Source organism: Poecilia reticulata, chromosome 10, assembly GCF_904066995.2.
Source record: "Poecilia reticulata chromosome 10, P_reticulata-male-v2, whole genome shotgun sequence".
NCBI classification, from domain to species: Eukaryota; Metazoa; Chordata; class Actinopteri; order Cyprinodontiformes; family Poeciliidae; genus Poecilia; species Poecilia reticulata.
The window spans coordinates 21,794,857-21,811,419 of NC_088839.1; the positions used below are offsets into that span (position 1 = coordinate 21,794,857).

General features: G+C 34.8%; 1 protein-coding gene and 1 long non-coding RNA gene across 3 annotated transcripts; both read right to left on the minus strand.

The window, feature by feature from the left end:
* Positions 1–6,900: 6,900 nt before the first annotated feature.
* Positions 6,901–9,091, minus strand: LOC103471756 (uncharacterized). Its single transcript, XM_081612032.1, has 4 exons — positions 7,942–9,091; positions 7,337–7,372; positions 7,080–7,205; positions 6,901–6,991 (listed from the first exon to the last, which is right to left on the minus strand). Exons 1-4 carry the CDS (start codon positions 8,321–8,323, stop codon positions 6,909–6,911), a joined length of 627 nt encoding a protein of 208 aa, XP_081468158.1. The 5' UTR covers positions 8,324–9,091; the 3' UTR covers positions 6,901–6,908.
* A 2,081-nt stretch (positions 9,092–11,172) lies between these two features.
* LOC108166644 (uncharacterized) lies at positions 11,173–14,470 on the minus strand. Of its 2 annotated transcripts, none has more exons than XR_014089386.1 (6): positions 12,794–14,470; positions 12,388–12,687; positions 11,927–12,253; positions 11,709–11,849; positions 11,560–11,615; positions 11,173–11,480 (listed from the first exon to the last, which is right to left on the minus strand). It is a non-coding gene; the product is annotated as an uncharacterized LOC108166644 (long non-coding RNA). The 2 variants fall into 2 exon arrangements; XR_014089385.1 differs by having other exon boundaries at positions 11,709–11,846; positions 12,794–14,459.
* Positions 14,471–16,563: the final 2,093 nt, after the last annotated feature.

The following is a 16,563-nucleotide window of genomic DNA, read 5'->3' on the forward strand; positions in this document are numbered from 1 at the left end:
TATTATTACTTTAAGTAGTTTGGAGAAAAACAATGCTGTACCTCTCCTTTTATTGATTGTTGTATTGCTTGATCTATGACAATAGCTTTAATAAGTATGTTTTGAATATAAACACTATTCTCATTAGTCCAACAGAACAAATGTAATCAAGTCAGCCGTTGGATGCCTTTGTGTTGTTTATTCTTAATCACAAATTTCTGGACTTGTCATGGTTGTGTATAAGTCAGAAGCTCCTTTCACTAGATTCTAATTGAGCCTTTGAAGCTGCGTCTGGTGCTGACTGAAGATGCATTAGAGGTTGATAGAAACCACGATGGACAGGCTTATGGTTGTGATGCCCTTAACAGGAAAAGGGGCCCCTACATCATTCAAGGCCAGCCTAAAACACCTTTGTTGGTCTTGCATGATGAGTCAGAGCCATTGCACTGCACATTTCTCTGTTGGCTGCGAGAGACAAACAGGGAGATTAAATTAATGAGGCTTTAGTGGGGACAAAGCTTTTCCATTTCAAGATGGTTGATTTTATAATAAACCTTAGAGGCTATTTTTATATCCATAGGCTATGCTCTATCGGAGGAGTTTTTCTGATTTCTGCTCTTCATTGTGAACCGACCTGTAGCACCTGCTCATGTGTTTGCAGGTCTACTCCACAGCTGCACACTGAGCGGATCTATGAAGTGCTTGGCTGAAGCAGAAGAGACAGACGGCAAAAATGAGCTTCTTTACTCCGGGATGACTGTGGCTTTTCCACAGGCTAAACCTCCAGCCACCCACCTATCCACCCACCAGGGAAATCCCTGGTAGTCCTGTATTCCAGTCTGCCCCTGCTTCCAGTAATAAGATCACTAAAGACAGTTTTTTTTATGACTTCAAACACATGGATACAATAATTTTCCTGGAGTCCTTTTCTTGTAGTTTGCAAAAAAAATGATATTAATATTTAATGGTGACGTTAAAGAAGTGGTTCATGTACCGTAGTTGTGAAGTCTATAGGTTGGGTTTAGAGTGCAAAGCTCTTAATGATGAAGCTCAACCATACATGAAAAAATTCATTACTATTTTTTTCCCCAAAAGAGCACTTTGCTCTGACGTAAAGGATCTCTCAGATTCCTCCCATGTTCAGCTAGTTCTCAGTTACAATTGGAGTAACTTGGAGCTCAACTTTCCTCCTTTATTCCTGATGTTAATCTATGTAAAAAAAAATCTATTTTGTCTATTCTATAGTTTATTTATCCTAAAAAACTAAAATATATATGTCATCAAAAGAGTGGTAATTTGGGTTTGTAAGTTTCATACTCCATGTTTAAGTCTTATATTTAATCAAAAGCACATCTTGTATTGCTGGAACTAGGTTTATTTGTATAAAGTTATACAAACATTAAATGTTAAATCGGAAGAATACATTTTAAATATTTTTATCGTACATAAATTCTAAAAAGACGACGTTTGCCAGTTAACATACTGGATTTTCTAACTATTGTGATGTAAAAAGAAAAGACATATATGTATGCCAGATTTTCACATGTTTGAATATTCCTTGAATTTAACCCGAGAGTACAAAATTTCCTCAGTTTGAATCTTTTTCTTCTTTCTTCCTTGTTTCACTTTTGCTCCAGAGAAATCTAATGCAGCATGACTACTGTTTCCATCTTGATCCTGCAAAGTAAAAAAGCAATATTGTGATGTTGAAATCATTCATTTATTCCAGGTACTGGAAATAACTTTACAAATACACCAACAAGATATTTAATTACTCACAGTTTCAGGTAATTGTTTGCTGATGTCATTCCTTTCCTGTGAAGTGGTAGTTTCCCTTCCAGCTGAAAGTAAATGCAGGAAAATTTAAATGTAGACATTTTTTACAATTTCTCAAAATTTGATCACATTTACTGAACATTTTGATTTAATCCTGTTAGTAAAGCTTGTAACTTCAATATAACGGAGTTTGTGTGGTTATGCTATAAAAGCACAATCTTTACTGTTTGTTTGAACTTTTTCTAATCTCCAAACGAGATTGTCAAACTTGATCAATAGTAATAAGATGAGGTAGCTATAAGTATATATTTAATTTAAGACACCATGATGGCACTGAGTTTATATGGTGCAAGTAATGTGAAACCATAATTATTTAAAACAAATATGAGTTCACAATTTTCCCCAAAGGTAGGTTTATTTAAAGCAGACCATTGCTCTAACATTATTTTCACTCTACTCTTGGTGTAGTCAACTCCAACTTACCTTTCAAGTATTTACATCCAATCCTTAGAGGTTGGCAACAGATGAAAACAATATTCACAATCACAGAAACAACCAAGCATATTGCTAATATCACAAGGATTATAAGCTGAAGACCTCCAGATTGCGCTAGAAAAAAAGAAAAAAATATATTGGACAACCCCGTTTGTTACATGATAGGTATATGATTCTATATGTGGAGGAGAAACGCTTACAAATCTTACTTTTGGTGGCATTTCCAAATAAAATTTTTCCACATGTAGCAATGGCACAGTAGTAAAATGCGGAGTCAGGGGAGGTAATGTTCTTAGAAAAGTGATAAAAACAACTATTTTGACTGTCAGATTTCTTCTTGCATTCACCACGTTTATTATTGTCAATGTAAATGATGTCAGGATGAGATTCTTCTGCTTCGGCTCTAAGCCAGAACACACTGAGATCCTCTGAACACATTTTGTTGTCTAGATCAGTGAAGACTGAACACTGTAGATTCCCATGATCTGCGGAGAGGCCCGGTTCTAAGACTGTCGGCTGGTGAAAAACTGTGTAATGTGATGTCTTCATAGTATTTCCTGGAAAGTGCACAAACAGTTTGAAAAACAATTCAACACACATGAAGCTACATGTATTTTGTTTTAAATAAAACTGATGGGTAATGACTAAATTTGACAATAAAATATCCATTTACTATAGTTTAAGTTAAGAAATCTTCACACAACTAAGAAAAAGTTTTCTGTCTCTAGATAATTCTTAACATTTTGTACCCATTTTAAAGCCAGGTGTATTTGTAAGGTTTTAGATCATATAATTTACCTCTCACGATCAAATATGTCCCCTTCCATTTATTGGTTCCGATCCAGTCCATAACCGCACAGTGATAGGTTCCCTCATCCTCTTGAGTTGCTCTTAAAATCTTCAGACTGCTAAATGTTTCATTAACACCAGCCACCCATCTTGAGTCAGAAAACTCTGGTGAAAGCTCAGAGGTTGCAGGCTTTTGGTGTTTCAAAGTGAATTTTACGATCAGTCTAAGAGTTTCTCCTGGACTCTGCTTGTACCAGTAGACTAGTTTTTGGCCGACCTCAATATTTGGCAAATCACAGTTGAACATCACAGATTCACCAAGTAGAACTGGCTTCACTGGAATAACAGTATCTAAAGAAAAATAAAAATAGAATATGTTATATTGAACAAAATGCACATCATGACAAAAATGTAGAAGTACTCACATGCGCAACGAACAAGAAGCAAAGTACCCAGTAGCGCAATCATCTTTGTACTGTCTCTTCAGCGACCTTGCTGGTACTTTAATAGTTATGGGAGGAGCTTGAAAATGGCCAAACTATGTGTGTCAAAGTGTCAGATTCTTTTATTGGTTGTTTCAAATTAAAGATTTGGTAATGAGTAGGAGGTTTCTCTCTTCCTGCATACTGGTCTTTTTCAGAATTTTAAATACTTACAACTCCATTTTTGACTTCGTTCTCATTAATTTAAAGACAGTTGTAAAAATTTTACATAAGAAGATATTATGTTTTATTATATTCATGCAAAGAAGTGGTGCTTCCCATCATTGTATATATCAGTAGAAAATAAATCTACTGTGGTCTGTAGATCCTCTCTAATTGGATGTATAGTGTATTCACACATATTATAAATTTTATTAAGGTTGAAGCTTGAAGATCAATTCTCAAACATTTTATAAGTAAGTCCCTTTAGTGGTAGGACAATAAGTCTTGAATAAAGGAACCTTCCTGTGCATCAGTACTGCCACTTTAGTTTAACAGTGCAGTTTTATAACAGGTTTTAATTTTATGATTCTGAGATTTCCAGGTTTGTGTGACAAAGCGGTTCCGTTTGTGTTCACCACTCAAATATATTTCTTATTTATCCAATATTTTTATAGTTGGTCATAATGCTTGAAATTAAACATTGCTGTTGCAGCTTTGCTTCACTCACTTGTTTATGGTTTTGTTTGTGGTAGCATTATGTTACAGTCCTCATATGCATACGTTTTAGAAGCTAGCACTTCTGGACCACTGGATGAATATGAATGTTTCAATGTACAATTTTGTAAATAATATTTTTTTGTTTTTACTTACCGTTGTTTGTCCCTTTTAGATGCTACAGCCTAAGCTGTAGCATCTGGAAGGGACCAGCTTAGCATTTTCTGCTTATATGGCTGTATGATGTCACTGATTGTGTCAATGGTTCTACCAAATAGAGGGTTGTCTTTGTTTCATTTTTGTTTGCTTTAATATATTAACATCTGGCTTCAAAATAAAACTGCTTTAAGAAAGAATTTTGTAATAATCAGCACAAAAAGTATTAATGTCATCACATAATGCAGCAGCAACTACCAAATGTGTTCAAGGATTGTCTTACATTTTGAAAAAGTGATTTTATTACATTTTGAAGTCAGATTTTATTACATTATTGCATATTGTGGCGTTACAAGGTTTGCGTGTGTAAGGCATGCTATCAAGTTTGCACCTTCTTTAAAAAATTTTAACTTTTTAAAAGTCAAACCCCAAAGGCTTCCGTCAGATTCAAGGAACAATAATTTCTGTGGCTGGTTTGTAAATAATGAAAGGATTGCAGCCAAAGTAACTGTTTGCGTATTTAATACTGGAGATTCTCTCCATCAAAAATAGAGGAAAGGAAGGAGACAGTCAGAAACTAAACTCTGTAGCTCAAGAGTAAGAAGGCCTGAAACTGTGAACATCTGGCCTACTCTGTCACCCTCTGGCACAGAGAGTACCAGGTGTACCGGCATGTTTATGAAGTAGGCCTAATTGATATTCATTTTCTGAGAGTAAAAAGTTACATTAACCATCAATGCCCTTGTAAACCAACTATTCGTGGAATGGCTTGTATCACACACCACAACATGCAAACACACAGTGCTAGTTAGGACGTTGTTTCCATCTCAAGTAAATGCTGTCACCTTACTTTATAGATCCATTATTTATTTATAGCCAGCACAAACATTCTAATTTTAAAGTAATTATTGACTAACAAATGTCTAAAAATTCTGACAAATTCTTTGCTAAATCTCAGCGATGGCTCTCCCCCCCTAAAAAAGACAGTAGTCGTTGCAGCTGATTTGAATCTGTTTGTAGAAACTCTGTTACTCTCTGGTATCAGAAGCTGCCTTTACGAAGCAGTGGCAGCTACATGTTGAGATGGCTGTTTCTCGATTCGTCACCTTTCCAGCTATTTCATTAATACGAGTTAAAGCTTATTATAAATCTTGTCATTACAAGATCATTTTTTGTAACTGAAATCTTTTCTCATAATTATGACATCTTATCTCATTATTATTATGAGATAAGGTGTCTATTTCTTTGGTGAAACCAATTTCACCAAAGAATTTCTGTGGTAGAAAAGGAAGACGCACCAATGTTTTCAAACCTTTATTTCTATCACAAAGAGTTTCTGCATAGCAAGCAAAAACAAAAAGAAAATCATGATTACAATATTTTATCAGACTAATAAAAAAGCAATACAGGTGTGGACTAAAACAGTTTAATGTCTGCTTAAAGATTATTTTAAAAAGGTTAGCCTTTATTTAATCTGATAAACAAACCTAATAAGAATGCGTAAAATGGATTGAATATTTCTTGATTCAAAAAAAAGAAGAAAAAAATTAATTGAGAACACAGCTTGAACTTCAAAAATGTCTTTAGCAAAATAATGTAGTATGGTTAAAATCTGCCAGCATGCTATGAACTTTACTAATTAAAATTTTTATGTAAACACATCTTCAAAAATGAAAAATGTACAGTTAAGTCTAAAACTGTCCAAAACACTGGCAGATATAGGTTCAAAGGAATCTCTTAATTTCTTTTGTCTGGAAGTAATACTAACACTGTAGACTGACCTCTAACATAAATCTGATAAAGAATGTGAGAAGGTACATTAAGAAGGTCTTTCAACATCAAGGAGTCCAAGGTCAGAATAAAAGACAAATCCTCCAAATAACAGTGAATAGATGCAAACAGATGGTCAGCATTTACAAGAAAAACTTGATTACTGCAATTCCAATAACACATTTTTATTGATTATTGAATATTTGACATTACTTTTTTTTGACAATATACATTAAAATTAATATTTATTTGTTTCATCCTAGACTAAGGCTATTAATATAAGTGGATCTGGTTTTCACCAGTTTCTTATTTCATTTGAATCTAATACATGTCCTATAATGGACATTTGGGGTGAGGGTTTAAACTGACAACAGCAGTGATGAGACAAACTACTACCGCTACCGTCGGCCTCGAATTCAAGCTTACATACAAGTTGATGCACAAAATAAATATGCGCAACAATATTTATTGAATATCCCTACATTTGAAGGGAATGGGGCTTTTTTAAAAACATATTTTTATATTTATTTCAGTACAACATACACAAACCCTTGCTCGGGGAGACCCATGGAGAAGTATTCATATTCAGAATTTGATCTGGGAGTACACACTTTCTTCTATGTTCATCTCCATAGCTTTCCTCCCCGTTTTCCTCTCTTTGCTCTCTGAAAAATTTAACGCAGCATAGTTGCCATTATTTTCATCCTCGACCTGTGTAGCAAACAAATGGCTCATTAAAAGATCCTTTTTATAAAGACGTTTTATTTAAATCTTGAGTATCCACTTTGTAAAACAAATAATTTTTCATTTTATCGTATCAATACTTACTCTGTCTGCATTTTGCTTGATCGTATTACGTCTTGTTGGTAAAGAGGTGTTTTCTGTTCCTGGAGTGGAATAGAAATATTAACATTACAGATGGATAGATGAAAAAACTACAATATTTAACATTTTTATGTAAGAAACAACACTTACCTGTAAATTGTTTGCACATTGCCCTGGAAGATCGGTCACAGAGAAATGCAATGTTTACAATCACAGAAGTGATTAGGGAAGTCACAGCAATCAAAAGGAGAATGACTTCAAGTGATAACCCTTTTTCTACAAACCAAATGAAAGTAAATCAAACTCATGTGTCGTAATTTCATTGACTCAAAGTGTATATAACTCTCTTTTAAAGACGGAAAAAAAACAAAAAAAAAACATACCAGTTTCCAGTTTGGTTCCATTACCAAAATGTGTCTCTCCACAGTAAAATGGTGCAGCATCTGAGGACATGATATGTCTCATAAAGTGATGAAAACAATTCATTAGAGAATCACACCTCTTCACATCTCCACATTTGTTTTCATTAGTACAGTTGATTTTTGCACTGAACCAGAGCATGTTGATATCTCCTGGACATATCCTGTTTTTAGTATCTGAGAGAAGTGAACATTGCATTGTCACTGAATCTCCTGGATTCTCTGGATTTGATACTGTTGGCCTTTGAACATCAGTATATTTTACAGTCCTTGCAGCATTTCCTGCAAAATACAAATTTGTAAATCAAATAAGACCACAGACCACAGTTTAAAAGTGTTTTGAAACATATCTTAAAGGAATCCACTCTATGTTGCTCACAATTTTGGAATGAGTCAATTTTACAGCGAGCAATTTGAAATGTCTCTTTTACTTTGGCATTTTAGATTTTTCTGTTGGTCCTCATGTATGAGGACAAAAAACAAACATGACAACTAAATTTGATCTGAGATGCAAAATAAGGAAGCTTGGTAAGACTTCTTTTTAAAAATGTTATTTTGTCCTGTAGTAAAGCTAATTGCATACCTCTATTAAAATATGTTGGATTTTGTTTTACCTTTCAATATCAAATTTGTTGCACTCCATTCAAAATCCACAGCTGAAGATTTTATTGCACAGTGATATGTTCCAAGATCTTTTTTTGTTGTCCTCAAAATGGTCAGCATGGCAGTTTTATCATCATTATTAATTCTCCATGTTATGCCAGAAAACTGCTTTCCAAACTTGGAGATTGTTGGTTGTTGGTGTTTCATGGTCAGTTTAAGAAGCAGCCTCAAAGTATCTCCTGGACTCTGCTTGTACCAGTAGATGTCTTTTTGGATAAACTTGAGCTTTGGCAAAACACATTGAAAAGCCGCAGGTTCACCAAGCTGAACTTGCATCACTGGAATGAAACAATCTGAAGAAAAAGAAGACATATTAAAATAAGCGATCTTTATGTTATAGCAAAATCTTGCAACAAAATTGAAAGCACTCACATGTCCGCTGTAGAAAAAGCAGTACAACTAATAGCACCAACATCTTCATCCTCTCTCTTGCAGTTGTACAGACGACACTATTTTATCAGACTGGGAGGAGCTTGTTGTTGCTGCAGGCTCGTGCCTTAAGCCAACTAATTTCACAGAGCACACCTGTTAATGGGCGCTCTTCCTCTTTGTTACAACGTGCACTTGTTACTGACTCAGGTTGATTTTAGTGTCTCATCCGAGTCCCAGGGGTGTTGTTTTATATATAATGTTTGGCTAAGGCATCTTATAAAACGTGTTCCACCATTTACTCCCCAGAGTCAAGCATCATAGCTATTTTACGACCATCAAAAAACTTTGAGGTGACGGATTAATTGAATGTCCACAACATCTTTTAGAGTTTTCTGTATGCTAAATATAGCTCCTGAGCCCCTTTCACCTTGTTTCAAGGCCTTTCTGTCTCGCTGAGATGTAGGCAAGCTGACTGCACAAAAGGAAGTCCCCAGTTACTCATCTTTGTCTCTGTCTTAGCTTTTGGGGTCTGGAACCCAGATGATGAGAGAAGTCTGATTTGAGGAGTTGCTCAACAATCTATTTCCAAATCAGCAAACTCTGAGACGTTGGTCATCTCTGGTCTCCTTTTTAGTTCCTCTTTCCCTAACTTTTACCTACTATCTAACTCCAACACAACATCAGTGATCTTTGATTGCAGTAACACATTTTAACTGTAATTAAAAAATGTGCAGTTATAATTTGATTGCTGTTAATCAAATATAGCTGCAATTAAATTTGATTAATCTAATTAATCAAATTTAACTAGTTTCAGAAGCTATTAGCTCTATTCTTGTATAAAGCTCTTAATGACCAACCTCAGTTGTACATTAAAAACTCGTAGCTCTATACTTTCCAAATGAAGACTTTGATCTCAAATACAGGTTTAATGTTAATTTCTTAGTTTCTAAAAGCGCAATAAAAAGAGGACTTCTCCACTGTCCACTTTAACCAATTTGTCTAGAAAGTCTGGTTCATTTGGGGAGGAGTGAATGCGCTATCAAATTCCAATGTGGACCAAAAAAGTGAACTCATGTCCACATAAAAACCTAGGTCTCAGTTTGGTCGAAGTGAACTCATATTAGTTGGAATGTGAATGCGGGTACCAAGTGGGCCAGAGATCGCTACAAAAGCAGGAAGCAAACTATACTACAGGGCATTCTGGGTCAACAAAGCCAAAGTAAATGTAAAAGTCTAGCACTACAGACAAAAACGTGTGTTAAACTATGTATAAAACAACGTATGAATGGTGTAGTGTGATGTCTTCAAAGTATTTCCTGGAAAATACACAGACAGTTTGGAAAGCAATTCAACAAACATGAAGCTACCAGCATTACCTAGTTGGTAATATCAATTCTCCTTTGCCCACTATCCTGTGTTTCATTATTTCTCCCCTCCAGTCAAAACCTCTTTCATGTGACTGTCATGCAGCTGCAAAACCACTGTGTTAAGGCGTGGCCACTCATATATCTCCAATCAATCTTGTGAGATCTTGGGCTTCTTTGTTGATTGAATAAGTCTGAAACATGATTAGCATTGCACCACTGTTGCTTAAAAACATACATAAACAAACCCATGCAGAATCAAAAGTACACATTATTCAATGAGTAAATGGTGGCATTCCACTCTGGTTAATGTTTTAGGATTGATTGTTATGCAGAGGCACTGTCTGGTACAAACTTCATAAAATGATGTCAATAGTTTTCATGATTCAGCCTGTGGTTGGGTTGGAGAGGAGGGTATTAATACACCTCTCTATACAGATACGGTACAAGTATTTATAAAGTTTGTAAATAGATAAAATACAATCTTATAGCAAATTTATTATTATTTACTTTGACTAAGCAGTTTTGATTTATTTTTTGGCCATGGAAATACTTCTATACTATTGCAACACTCTCACTGTCATTGTTGTGTAAAGCAAAAGACAAGAATAAGCATAAAATTCTATGTCAGATATGTATATATCTTATTCTACACCTCTCACACCTGTCACTGTGTTACAGCTGCTTCCTGCATAAACCCACAAAACTTCAAAGTCTTCTCAGCCTTTCATTGGCTGTCTGTCACAGAGCTCTTGAGATTTCTGACAGGTGAGGCTTTTGCCAGTGACTGTTCTACCTCAATCCCTCATGCTGCCTTGGTATTTTCAGAAACCACTCTGAAAGCATCTGATCCCTGGCTTGCCGTGTTTTATAAAAAAGCCTCAAGCCTCCCTAATAAAACTGAGCACTCAGTTATCCAGATTCTCATCCTTGTAAACTTGAATAACGTGGCCTGTTTTTTTTTTTTTGTAAAAGAACACAATTTAAGTTTTCAGACTTGCATTTAAACCTGCAATAGACTTGTGCATAGAGTTAAAAGTAAGGATGATTTTCTATGCTATAGTAAAAACTTAGGGAAAAGGAAACCACAGTGGATTAATACTGAAATAGTCTTTTAAGCATATTAGTTGAGTATTTTTATTTGATTTGTTTTACTGTGCCTGGACCAGGGCAGCTTTCAGACTTTTAAGTAACCATGAAAATGTATATAACTAAAGCCTGACTGAAATTCAATCATCTAACAGGACATACTAAGCAAACAAGCAACACAATGGGTAAAATTAAATAAATTTTAAGTTTTGAAACAGTATATGTAAAGTAAGGACTTGCACTTTAATGGTGCTGTAATACTTTCTAGAACAATGCTTCAAAATTACACTTAAGCATAAAGAAATTATATAAATAATAAAAACAGACAAATGATGATTACTTTTATGTATTTTGTTTACTAAGAGCTTATACAAATACAGACATATTTTTCTTTTAAGCAAATGAGGGCAGGATAACAGTACAGACATACAAAATATACATTTTTGCAAAAAAATAAAGTGCATTTTAAAATTAGTCTTTAGATAACAATCAGAAACGTATAAATTAGCTTAGACTTTTCACACCCCAAGAACATTAACTTCTGTGTAGATGACATCTTGCTCTTCAGATGCTGTGGCCCCTGTTCTTTTTTTGCTGGCTTTTCTTTTTGTGGAAACTGATGAATAAACCAAATCCTCATGTGACTGAGGACACAGAAGAAAACATAAATAAAACACATAATTTTGCATCTTATTATCAAATTATATTCTTATTTATTATTACCTTCTGACTTTCTGGGTTTCCTTTGATTGGTTCATGCACTTGCAGCGCAACTGTGTCTAAGTTGAAAAATAAAAAAAACAACCATGTAAAACGTTGTGTCAAGTTTTCCAGCTCATTTTTTATACATCGGCATCTGAGTGACAACTTACCATTGCGAGAACCTTTTAACTGTTTATTAATTTCTATGACTAAGTATATGAGGAAGGCTATAATAGCCAGACAGAAAGCCAAAGCAGCACTCAGTAGACAGGCAACTGTATAGTAATTTCTTGAATCTCCTTTGTTTTCTGCTGACATGAAATAAAAGACGTTCTGTAATCAAAGAGTCATTTAATATTTCACTTTCAGTGTTATGAAAAATAATTACCTTCAGTGATAGTCTTTGGTTTTTCTATAGATGTGTTCTTGTCATCCTTTGTCACAGCACAGTGATACATCTGAGCATCAGACAAGCTGAAGTTCCTGAAATGGCTGTAGAGACATCCTTCAGAGTAAAATTTGAATCCACTTTCCTCAGCATTGTCAGTGGAGTTGAAACCTGGAAAAGTCTGAATTGAATCGGCTCTAAAACAGAGCAGATTTTCATCTTCAGGACATGAATTATTTTGAGAGTCACGGAGGGCTGAACAATGGAGAGTCACTGAGTCATGGAGATGAGCTGGAACAGATGTGGGGACTGTGGTGACAGCAGATTCTAGATTCACAGAAATAAAATATATATTTTTAGAAACATTAGAAAAGCCTAAAAACATTTACAAAGAAGAACTTCAGTTGATTCTAAAATAAATAAATTAATAAACATTTTATAATGTTTTTCTATTGACTTACCTATAACTGTCAGGGATGTTATGTTCATAAATGTCCTGTTTCCTTTATAGACTCTAAGACAGAAATAAAATCCAGAATCACTTAGCCTCACTTTTGTGATCTGCAACACATGAAATCCAACAACTGGCCCAACTTTAATATGAGAATATATGTTACGAGGTTCGTTTAAGATTTCAGGGGTATTTCCAGACTTGATCCTGATCCAAAGTATATCTCCAGCATTCCTGCGTGCGCATGTCATCCTCACATATTCTCCTGCATAAACAGTCTTTGTGTCAGTGGTTGGGTATTCTTGACAACCTGAGCAATCATTAAAGAAAACATAAATTTTACACATCACAGATAGATAATCATAAAGTAACAACAGAAATTGCAGATGTGGATTAAATCTGAGGAGTTAACTTACAACCATCTTTGAGCATCAGGAGTAAATAAATGAAAAGCATTGTTTTCTGGTGATCCAACAGAAGATTGATGTGATTCTGTGACTTTATTAGCTATGATTCAACTAAATGTGACCATATAAACTGGGAGGAGCCAGTTTTAGGGAACCTTGATTGGCTGAAATTTAGAACAATCTTGTTGCCCTTTTCCTTTTCTACCACAATGGAAATAAGGTGAGACCTCTCTCAGACACAAAAGCACTAAACAAAAAAACATCAGTAAGCTGCTGTCATTTCAAGGTAGATTCTCATTGTGGTTTTATGTCAGACATAGTTATAAAAAGCTCAAAAGCTCAGTTTATGGTCGCATGGCATTTAGATTTTTTTCATCTCATCTTTTCTTCACTTTCAGTGTAAACCAAAATGCTCTAAAGCAAGCAAGAAAAAATTAACAGTTTGTCTAAAAGATAATTTCTCAAATATATATTAACTTACTATGCAGCCTCTTATAGGCAGTCATAAGGCCCCAAAACACTTTGCAACCTTGTTTTTCTCTTTTGTTATCTGTATGAAGACTCCTGCCACTGTCATGCCTGCAACCTCACAAAATGAGCTGAGTTTCTCCAAATATGTGTGAAATGTTTGAGCAACATTCTCATTCGACTTTCCATGATGTCGACTTTGGTGTTATATATCAGAGCAACACGAGGGTGACTAAGTTGAAATGTTATGCAAAGTTGAGTCATCTTCAAGGAGGCTCAGTCGTTGGTGCCACAATGTGATTAAGTTAGTGAAAAGACCTACTCTTCAACTTCACTTTTCCACTGACAAAAATAGCATTTTTATGAAAGACTTTTCACTTTGTACAGGGCTGCCTGGATGCAGACTGAATTTCTACAATTTTCCTTTAACAAAACAATTCCACAGATTGTGGAACACGTTCTTCGCGTGTTGTCTTTCTTTCAAAAATACCGCATGTGTAATGAACTGAAGTAATTCTTCATAACTGTGACACATGGGATTTTCCTTAATGTGTCATGACAATAAGAACTTTGAGCTTTGTACAAATGTAATTTATCTTAAAAAAAACCCAGCTATCTTGAAAACGTGCATAAGAAAACATCTGTCATCTTTCATCAATAAACGTAAAGAAATAATAATTTGTTCCAATCGCTTCACATCTTATTTCACAACATGCACAGGAAAATAAAACATTAGCATAACAGAGGCATTAATCCTAAATGATGAGACTAGTGGAAACGTCATATTTTAAACTATTATTGATGCAATTAATAAAAGACACCACAGTTTCTATCAGACAACCTCATGTTTGAGAAGTTGTGGTTGGTATGATTCAGATATGATGTGATTTCTTAACACATGTCATCACAGGGAGCCTTCAAGAATGATGCATTTTGCTCTGGGCCCAAAACCCAACGTGCACAAAGCTTCATCCCTTCCATCCAGTTTGTCAGTAGAACAGAAATCACTTTCATTGTGTTTTTAGGCTTAATTGCTACAAAAATGTCTGGACACATCTTGTAACACTGATGTGTCCATAAGATGAAGCACCTTAGAACATTGTTAAAAGATGTTGTGCAGAGTTTAGCTGGATGAGACATCTTTCAGTTTTGACATACAAAGAGGCTTTGCACTTTTCTTTCCATATTTCACACACCAGTACAATTTGAGAAATTTGTGCTTTTTTATGTTTTATTTGGAGGCCTTGCTGTTTTTGGTTTTGTAATGCATTCAATAGGTTGTTGTGTTTATATATACTGCTCAAAAAAATAAAGGGAACACTTCAGTGTTCACTTAAATGTTAAAGTGTTCCCTTTATTTTTTTTTAGCAGTATATATATATATATATATATATATATATATATATATATATATATATATATATATATATATTTATTTTTTGTGAAAATCAATGTTCCCTTTTTTCGTAAGAATATTATTTTGCTTTCTTCAGATTGGAGAGTTTATTTTCCCTACTTTATTGCCTCTGAGTTGAAAACTGAATGTTCTCATACTTCATTTTTGACTACAAATTAAGTTTGAGGACTTGAGGCATGTAAATGTCAAAACATTTCTAAATGGAAAATATTGTTAGTATATGGTATACACTTCTGTAAAAAGTTCGAAAAGGAAGTAAAAAAAATAAATAAAACAAATGGAAGTAGATGTTCACATTATAACAGTCAATGGCCACTTGGCTAACAATAAACTTTTTACTATTTCAGCCTTATTGTGTATTTTGATATTTAGTTTTAATTGCAGCATAATATAACTAACTCAATAGTTAAAATCAAGTTTACAGAATTGGTGTAATTGTTGTCCAACATAAGTACAAAGACAAACTGGTTGAATGTATATTGTCCTAAGCAGGACATTTTTGTCCCTAAAAACAATCAGAACAATTTCAGAATAGGGATTTGTAATGCAAAGTCGTATTGCAATTAATACTAATTCCACTCTCACAATGTTGCTGTATTGGCTGCTAATACTTTGTCACAGAGATTCAACAGGACACCCAGAACATCCTGCTGTAACATGGTGACTTGATTAGGAAATTATTACAATTAATGTTTTGGCAACAAATTGAAACATTGTTATGATCCTTAAGGTCTTCCCTATGTGGTTTAAAACACATTGCTAGTCCTTAGCCTCATGTTTTTTTTTTTTTTTGTTGTGTTTTTTGCATGAAGAAATGTGCTAATGTGCAAGGCTAGCATTAGCATATCAACTTATATCAAGTTTGTTTTGTTGTGGCTCATTGTTAATAATTTTAGATTGTAGTTTAGTGCAGTTTCAGTTTAGACAAAACTTACAGAAAAAGTCACTGCTTCATAGAATTAAGATTTGAAGAATGTTTGGACTGGTTTTTAAGCTGATCTCTGCACAGCTCTCCTTCTCTCTCTCTTTCTGTCTCTTTCTGTCTCTCTCTCTCTCTCTCTCTCTGTGTCTCTTGTGCTTCTCAAGTCCAGGCTCCCCTGCTCTGCATGTTTTAGATATGTCTCTATTCCAGAACAGCTGACCCAAATGATTGCACGACTTCTTCTGCAGCCATCAAGTACTGCAGAAGTCTGTTAATTACCCACAGATTCAATCCATGTGTGTGGCTGAAGGGAAACACCTAAAACATGCAGGGCAGGGGGGCCTGAGGACTGGAATTGAGAAACACTGTCAGGCTGTCCAAGAATATTGGAGCTCAGTGCTGAGCGGATTATATAATACAGACACACTGAGAAGTACAGCAGTCAATACAGTCTCTTTTGGTATGAACACTTAAGAAAACACTTAGTTCCTAAAATCCAAAATTTATTATGTCAATAAAAGATGATGGCCAGCCTAAAATAAAGATTTTCAAGTTGTACACATCAAAATATTGAGTGAAAAAAAGCCTGTACAACACACCAGATTGAATTTAACATTGCTGATGGCATCACATACAAATGACCCAAAATAGATGGAGTCAACTCCGATTAAAAAATGCTAGACCAATACTGGATTAGGACATCCCTTGTATGATCTAATACTATGTAGACAATGTCTTAAAAATGTAGTCTGCTCACTGCTACAGTTGCAAGAAGTCTGCATCAATCGTAGAAAACTAATAACTGATTAACAACGCTGTTTTTGGCTGGAACAATTTGGTTTGCGACTATCAACTGAGTCAATATACTGTTGACCACAAGCCAAAAATATGTTGGTCTGACAGCAGAGTAACTTAGCAGCACAAAACCACAGCTTCTGTTGTGTGACAGCAGCTAAGGACTTGCAAGATGCA

What these genes read in the sequence shown, in the direction of transcription:
- LOC103471756 (XM_081612032.1), bottom strand. Translation starts at nt 8,323, where the DNA reads ATGTCTTCTTTTTCTTCAGATTGTTTCATTCCAGTGATGCAAGTTCAG. An exon ending in TAAAACAAAATCCAACATAT is followed by an intron (nt 7,373 to 7,941) that starts TTTAATAGAGGT and finishes TCATGTCCTCAG; the next exon opens with ATGCTGCACCATTTTACTGT. An exon ending in CTGTGGAGAGACACATTTTG is followed by an intron (nt 7,206 to 7,336) that starts GTAATGGAACCA and finishes TTTGGTTTGTAG; the next exon opens with AAAAAGGGTTATCACTTGAA.